At 37.7% G+C, this 8,806-nt stretch overlaps 1 protein-coding gene across 1 annotated transcript in view; it reads right to left on the reverse strand.

Annotated features, from left to right (window-relative positions):
• Positions 1-5,131: 5,131 nt before the first annotated feature.
• Positions 5,132-8,806, reverse strand: part of LOC119576503 (probable serine/threonine-protein kinase clkA) — a gene marked incomplete at its 5' end in the record, with an annotated part of 84,571 nt that continues 80,896 nt past the window's right edge. Inside the window, 3 exons of the mRNA XM_037924192.1 lie at positions 5,132-5,138; positions 5,256-5,413; positions 5,582-5,774. Of these exons, the coding sequence (XP_037780120.1) occupies positions 5,132-5,138; positions 5,256-5,413; positions 5,582-5,774 (358 nt within the window). The remainder of the gene's footprint in view (positions 5,139-5,255; positions 5,414-5,581; positions 5,775-8,806) is intronic.

The following is an 8,806-nucleotide window of genomic DNA, read 5'->3' on the forward strand; positions in this document are numbered from 1 at the left end:
CCAAGTTAAATAACCTTCTTGAGGTCGATGCAGTGCGCAAAGCAACCCACGACCAAATCCATGAAAGCGTACCACAATACTTGAAAGTGCTCGTATTCAGTCTATTGTGAACATGCTAGGAGTGAATCCAGACTGCGATCGCCTTTCCCCTTCCAGAGAAGGATGACCACGCTCCTCAACAGGTCAGGTGGAATGGTACCAGACTGCAGATGGCAGCAGAATGCTATAAGCCCAAGCAATAGGTTTACCCCCAGCCTTAGAGTTAGCAGGGATATCACATTGGCTGCAGCCTTCCCAACTTCAGCTTGGAAAATTGCCATCCTACTTCTGTTAGGGTAGGAGGTTCCTTGCTGATGGGTGGGTCTCGGTATAGTATAGTTATAGAGATATCACTTGGATCCAAGCTAACTGTTGGAGGGTCTACCTGGTACAATTGCTCAAAATACTTAGCCCAACTTTCACGAACCACAACATGATCTGAGATGATCTGTCCATCCACCAAGCGGACTGCATCATCTGCAAGGCCGCGAGCACTTGTGAGTTCCGCTTTTTAGTACTTGGTTAGGCAGGGTGTGAAGGGAAGATGGAATTCTGCCTTGACCGTTGAGTGTACGTATGGTATACTGGGCTGTTTCAAGTGTTTCTGCGTGAAAGAACTCCTACAGAGCACTGAGGATTCGTCAGGTATCAAGTCTGTGAATCGATCGAAGCCCTGCCCCACGCGTTGAACCAGGCACATCCCTCCCCCTCAGTTGTCAAAGTGAAACACTTATAGTGGCCACTGGAGGGACGGGAGTTGAAGTGGACCCTTAGGGTCGCCACCAAAACAGCCTTTTATTGGTCAGGCACAGAACCAGCACTCTGGTAAACTCTGGGCGGATCTACATTGCATGCTAACAGAATGGGTTGATTCTTGGTACTGTACCTGTATTGCTATATTTGTCCAGCGGTCGTGGCTTGGAGTGCCGGTACGAGGAGCCAGGAGATCCTCATTCTCGGGGACCTAGCAACAGCCGGAGGGAGGAGGCGTCCTTGCTGAGAGATCATAGCTCCACAAAACATGGGGGGCTGGACACAGACATCTCATAGCCAGCTTGGTCACAGCGGGATAAGTATTTGAAAGTCGCCCCAACAATGCGAATATCTCGCCAGGGGCAATTTTCTGCTACAGATGAGATTTTGGAGTAGAACGCATATTTCATATTGAGTTTGCAAACATCAGTAGGTGCATAAACTGCCTAAGGCCATGAAGCCAAAGGAAACCGCACTTCAGTCTCAATGGCATAATATGCCATTACCGGTGTCACCTAACACCGAGGGCGTCTGACGTCGCGGATAGGCGTATGGCTACTCTCTGGAGGGGAGCCCACAGTCTGCCAACCTCGTTTATTTGGGGCAGCGTCGGCGGGAGCGGCAGAGGTGGTGTGCACCTGAAGTGACCGCCTGACGCTTAACTTCAGGTGAGCTTTCCGGGTAGGCACTTGGAACATCCGGTCCTTGCAGCAGCTATGAGCGGTTACCTCGCTATACAAGGGAATTGGACGCAAATTGGGAGTTGAGGGCTGTCCTCTCAGAGGTGAGGTGACAGCGGCATGGGAGGGTACACCCACACTCCAAGTGCACGCTACCTCTGCCACTCCTGCTGACCCGCTGACACACCCAACAACGGCTTTGGCAGGCCTGTGAGGGGACCTGTCCGCACTTGTGGTGGCCCCTTCCGCAATTGGGGTCCCTAGGCTTTTGCCCTACAAGCCATGGTGGGTTGACGCTGCTGGGGTGCAGGCGGGACAAGTCCTCTCGTTCCCATTGCGCCCGACATTCGCCCTCAACTTGTTTGCTGGTGGGAGGCGACAGCATTGATATCATGATATAATATATATATATATATTATAATATATAATATATATATATATATATATATATATACATTATCTATATACCATCACACACCTATATATATATATATTAATATTATATAATAATATATATATATTCAGATATATATGTGTGTGTGTGTGTGTGTGGTTTGTGTGTGTGGTGTGGTATGTATACAATATCATACAAACACACACACACCATATGCACAACACAAACACAAACACATATATATATGTGTGGGTGTTCATGTGGTGTGTGTGTCGTGTGTGTGTGTGTGCGTTGTGCGTGTGTGTGTGTGTGCCCCTGTGGTGTGTGTGTGTGTGTGTGTGTGTGTGTGTGTGTGTGTGTGTGTGTATTCCTCTAACTAAAATATTTCTGTATTATGTATAGGAGCTTTTTATATAAACTTGATAACCCTATTACAAACAATTAAATGCGCCTGGCCTTCATATGCTCTTAAAAACGTGGTACGATTCCTCGGCGAGTAAACAAAAACGAGGGAGAAGATGCACTGTGAGAGCTGCTACACTGTTATCTTAATCGTACAATTCTCCTCGATCAAATAAGGGAAGGATTTCAATTAAAGTTCAGTTTAGAAACCCTTTTGTCGTCCTTATATATAAATAAAATCACCTTTGATATTGACTTTTGAAGTGGATACGAGCCCTAGAAAATCTGTGCCTGGTGATGCAGCGAACTTTAAGAATTGTACAAAAGATTCCAGATAATAAATATCATCCCGTAGTAAGAGTCCCCAAAATCCCTTGGCAATGACATAGACTTAAAAAACAAGATAGCCCGTTTCATTTCAGTAAAGTATGCAAAGGACTTGTAATATTAATTGCGAAATACGAAGATCCTGCTGAACAATGACCTGAACCCGAGGACTACTAGGCTGATATAAGTCAACTCTCCTCTAACTCTGGCATCAATCTGTTCTTCGTTTTCGTTGCCTAGCAACATGCTTCACAGATTCCTTTCATTTAGTATTCAGTTATCGTTGTCATATAATTCTCATCATAGTGTCGTCTCATTATCAGAATTATTATTCCAGTTATATTAATGATCATAATCAATATATGTATCATTACTATTATTATCACAACTATTGTTATTATCTTTATCATTTTCATTATCACTATTATTACTATTTTCTGCCATCAAGATCATTGTTGTCAATATCCTTATCACCATCACCATCATCCTCCTTATCATGTTCATCTTCATCATAATCTTCATGATAATCCTTCTTATCATAATCATTTTTAGCATCATTATCATCATCATTATAATCGTCACTATCATCTTCATCTTCCTCATCATAATCTCACTCTCATTATCATGATAGTATTAGTTAGTCGCTATCTATCATTATTATTATTATTAGGATTATTGACTTATTTATTATTATTATTAAGATTTAGTTACTATTTTATTATGAGTATTACTATTATAAGTAGGTATATATTATTATATTATTATTATGATTATTATTACTATTGTATCATGATTGTTGTATTCTATATTATTATCATTATTATTATTATATTATGTTATTATAGTATTATTATTACTACATTATCATTATTATCATTTTACCTATTATTATTATTATTATTAAAATATTATATTACTATTTATTATGATTGTTATTAATTATCTTATATTATTATATTATTACCCACACATATTATTATTATTATATTATTATTATTATTATTATATTATTATTATCATCTATATTATGATCAGATTATTATATTATCCTATCATTATTATTATCATCGTTATTATCATAGTCATCATTATCATTGTTATTATCCTCTTTATCATTGTCATTAGAATCAGTATCATTATAATTATCATTTATTATTATTATTATATTATTATCATATTATATTCCACACTATGATATTATTATATATTCAGGCATATTATTATATTTTATTATATTATTATTATTAGTATTATTTTATTATTATATTATATTATCATTTATATTATCATGATTTATATCAATATATAATCATCGTCTTATCATTTTTTTTTTTTTATTTTTTTTTTTTTGTGACTCTGACTAGAATAATAATATCTATTAAAAATAAAGGTAAAATGGACGATACTTTCGTTTGTCTCTGAACCATGACTCTTGAGTGCTACTGTGTTTGTTTGCACTTGTAGCATGAGAAGCCTCATTCTCACGAACGATAACTATACTGGACATATCATCATAGTACTTCCCGCCATCACTTTCTAACGTCGCTTCGCTACCCCGACACACGATAAAAGGGGGAAATGAATTTAACAGTACTTTGTGGTAATCGCTACAATATCTATTTCACTTTTCTCCCCTCACCCCCTCATTTACTTTATCCGCTTTCCACTGAAAACTGGGCAATAACACATATATTCGATTATATTTTCTTTATACAAACAGCGACATAAATTAAAGCAAATACATTTATTTCCTATGGAAAATTACGGGACTCAATTACAAATACCATATCTTAACCTAAACTCACCGGACACATCTCACTTTTGTGTGCGTTTTCTAATCACAGTAAAGGTGTAGGATGTATAGATAGATGGATGGGTAGACAAATGTGTGTAAATGTCCCTAATACACATTATGTATATCTATATAATATATTAATACTACATCTCTATCACACACAAACAAACACTACACACCTACACATTTTTAGGGGATGTTTCTTATGTGTGTGTGTGTGTGTGTGTGGAGAGAGAGAGAGAGAGTAAATTTAGGACGCAATATCTCGGGCTATGGATTGTTCTTTAATTTACTGAGATTTGTTGGTTTATGTTTGAAGCTAGCGACAGCTTTCGCTCTCCTGGGGATAATAGTGTGTGTATGTAGGGTGGAGAGGATACGTCTCAACAAAAGTTGCACATATGCGTTTTGTGTTTTAATATAGATATAAATATTTGTGTAATAAAGCAATGCCTTCCACTTTTGTCAGTCACTACTGTCAATACAATAGTTCATGAAATACAGCATCCATGATACTTACAGATATATTGTTTTGTTCAATGCAGTTAGTTGATAGAGGTACAGAACTTGACTCATTAGCTTTGTATCATCACGTACATTCACTATAAAAAGTATCTTTACTCGGGAGTAGATGAAACCGAAACGATCCCATGTTGATTTGGAAATTGTACTTGTTGTTTTCAAAGCTCGGAACAGATGAAGCTTCATAATGTGTTCGAATAGTATTTCGGGACTTGATGGCTAGTGCCTGTAATGTCAGTATTAGCAATGGAGACTCACGGACAGTTGTATCGCGATAAATTACGCTTTTCTCTGATGGACTATCAACAGCCGAAATATCAAGATTAGGTATTTCGAAGCCAACCCTATATCTGTTGATCCACCAGAGACAAGGTCAGAAAGGGGCACCTTAGATGTACGACGGAGGAAGATGATCAAGTAAATGTTATTCAAAACTTTATATCGATGTGCTACATGAAAGACAAATAGGAAGCTTGCAATGATGTGCATGAAAGTCATGAGCTAATGAAAACCATTTCATACTCATTGGCAACACCCTTACATCTAAATGGGTTTAGAAAGGGGGCTGGCCGGTTAGTCATGATTTATTAGTCATGTTTTCATTATTGTTATCTTAACAATCCATAACTACTGCAAGGAATGCGAACCCCTTTTGCTCTGCTGATTTACGTGGAAATCCTGGACAAGATGTTTCTGCCGTCGGTGAGGACCATGGTGTTTTACCTCTTCCAGGATAGCAGCCCCACCCACATCGTGATTTAGGCAACACCCCGAAATTACGCTGTGCTGCATCCACCCAAATCGCCAGATCTCAGTCTCATTGAGAATGTTTGGGTAGCCATGGACAGGCTTCCCCCAAGATCTATGTAGGTTCATTAGTTTAATAGTAAAAAATTGTGGCCCTTGGAGGGAGGCAACTGCCCCCCTGCAGATGCCCACCACTTCCATGAACAGTTCACCATTCAGAATTTTATGAACGAGTAAAGCAACTACAGTAATTACGGGAGACACGACAACTTTTACCAAGGGAGATTGATTAAGTAACTGTGACTTTCTCTCAGCACAGATTTAAAATGAAAAACTTGGCAATTATGCTGAACGTTCCAAAAACATTTAAAATTTTTTTCTCGTATGAAAACCCGGTGTGAAATCGGAATAAACCCATGTCCTTCTTAACACGTTAGTTTAAAATGTAATAAATACTACATAACCCACACCACACACATAACGCAAACAACAAAACACACACACACACCCACACAACACACACACACAACCACAAACACACAAACAAGCCATATAAGATCAGCACTAGATATATATATATACTAATATATATAATATAAGAGAGTATTATAGAGAGACAATACATTATAGAAGATGTCCATATAAAGACAGTATAGAAGAACATGACAGACTATACGAGACTAGATAGAAATATATAGAGAGATAGAGAAGAGAGATAGATAAGAATACACCTACACATTATACATGCACAGTATAAATTTGGTCTACATATATCATGTGGCTACATATATGAAGTAGATCGACATGGGATGGATGACAGTTGAGGAATTATATTGGTCAGTACACGTGCGGGTCCCACTTTTGTACAGCGGGTAGCGACCGGGTAAACATAGCGTCAACAGTGATGAATAAGGCGAAAAAGCAAGGTTGGTTGTAGGAAAGAGGGTGATGGGAGGCATATAAGCCACCATAGCAAATGTCCCATTATAGTTGCAAGTCATGGGAACGTGAAACGCTCAGCTGTTCAATAGAATGTAGGAAGCTGGATGAAAAAATGAAAAGCAGTCAGACACGGACACACCAGACACAACACACACACACAACACACACACACAAAACACACCACAACACACACACACACCCACCACACACACACACATTAGAAGACGAGAGATATAGAGATAGAGCGACATAGAATATTTCGATCGCATAGATATAATATAGAGAGTATAGGGGACATAGAGGTCAGAGAGCGCGGGTCAGAATAGATGATATAGAAGAATGAGATATAGACTAGCCCCCCCGAATAGAGAGAGAGAGATAAAGTAAATAGACTAGAATGAGAGACGATATAGTGATCATATATATAGCATATATAGGTCATTATATATATATGAGCTATATTATAATTATACAGTAATATAGAATAAATCGACATATAACCGCATAAGTATAGCGATATATAGAGATATATAATAGCCTTAAATGATATGTAGATATACAAAGAATATATATACGAGATATACTATCATATCTTATATATATGTAATCTATATAATTATAATCTAATATAGATATATATATGTTAATATATATATATATACTATATTATATATAATACACTAAATATATATATAATATATATATCAGTTTTGGTGTGGCGTGCGTGTGTGGTGGTGTGTGTTGTGTGTGTGTTGTGTGGGTGTCGTGTGTGTGTGGGGTTTTGTGCTGGGTGATGTGGACGACCTAATGTGTGGGTTTGTATCTATCTATTCTCTCCTGCTCTCTCTCTCTTCCGCTCTCTCTCTATTATATATCTAGTATATATATATATAATATATATTATAGATAAATAGTATATATAATATGATATATATATATAGATAATCGCCCCCGTGTGTGTTGTGTGTGTGTATGTGTGTGGTGTGATGTGTGTGGATAGCTCAGTAGGACGCTATACATGAAACGCAATAGCATTATAATGGATATATTACCATGCAACACACACCAAAAACCCCCCCCACCCCCACCCCCCCCAACACACACACACACACACACACACACTACAACCCCAAAAGCTCACGCACTCAGTGCAGGAAACACACGCACCACACACCACACACACCCCACACACACACAAACCACACACACACACCACACCACAACACACACACACACACAACACACACACACACACACACACAACACACAAACATATATCTATACTATAATATATATATAATATAATATAGAATCGATGATATATAATATACTAGATATATATAATATATATGGGTGTGTGTGTGTGTGTGTGGTGTGTCGTGTGCGTGTGTTGGTGTGTGTGTGTGTGTTGGGTTTGTGTGTGTTGTGTGTGTGTGGTGTGGTGTGTTGTTTGTGTGTGTGTGGACGTGTGTGTGTGCTGTGTTTTATGCTTATAATATATTAGAGTGACTACCGATGTAATATATATATCTCATATATATATATAACCACACAATATATATATATATGTATATATAAAATATATGTATATAATTAATATAAATATACATGACCAATAGATAGATAGTATAATATATATATATAATATATCTATATACTAAGTATAGAACTATATATATATGGTGGTGGGGTGTGTGTGTTGTGTGTGTGTGCCTGTGTGTGTGTGTGTGTGTGTATGTGTGTTGTGTTGTGTATATGTGGTGTGTCCATACATACATGTCTGGTGTTTGGATCTTATCTATCTATCTATCTTATTTATATCTATCTATATATCTATATTAATCTATCTATCTATCTCTATCTATCTATCTATCTATTCTATCTATCTTTCTCACCCCTCCTATATATATATATATTTATAATATAATATCTATTATATATATATATAGATATATACTGTGTGTGTGTGTGTGTGTTTGTGTGTCTCGCGCGGGTGTGTGTGTATGGTGTGTTATGTGTTGTGTGTTGTGTGTGTGTGTGTGTGTGTGTGTGTGTGTGTGTGTTTGTGTGCGGTGTGTGTGCATGTGTGTGTGTGTGTGGTGGTGTGAGTAGGTGTTGCGCCGTGCGGTGGTGTATGTGTGTATGAGTGTGTAGTGTTGTGGTGTGGGGTGTGTCGTGTGTTGTTGTTATAGATAGATTGTGATA

Source organism: Penaeus monodon, chromosome 1 (genome assembly GCF_015228065.2).
Source record: "Penaeus monodon isolate SGIC_2016 chromosome 1, NSTDA_Pmon_1, whole genome shotgun sequence".
Lineage (NCBI taxonomy): Eukaryota > Metazoa > Arthropoda > Malacostraca > Decapoda > Penaeidae > Penaeus > Penaeus monodon.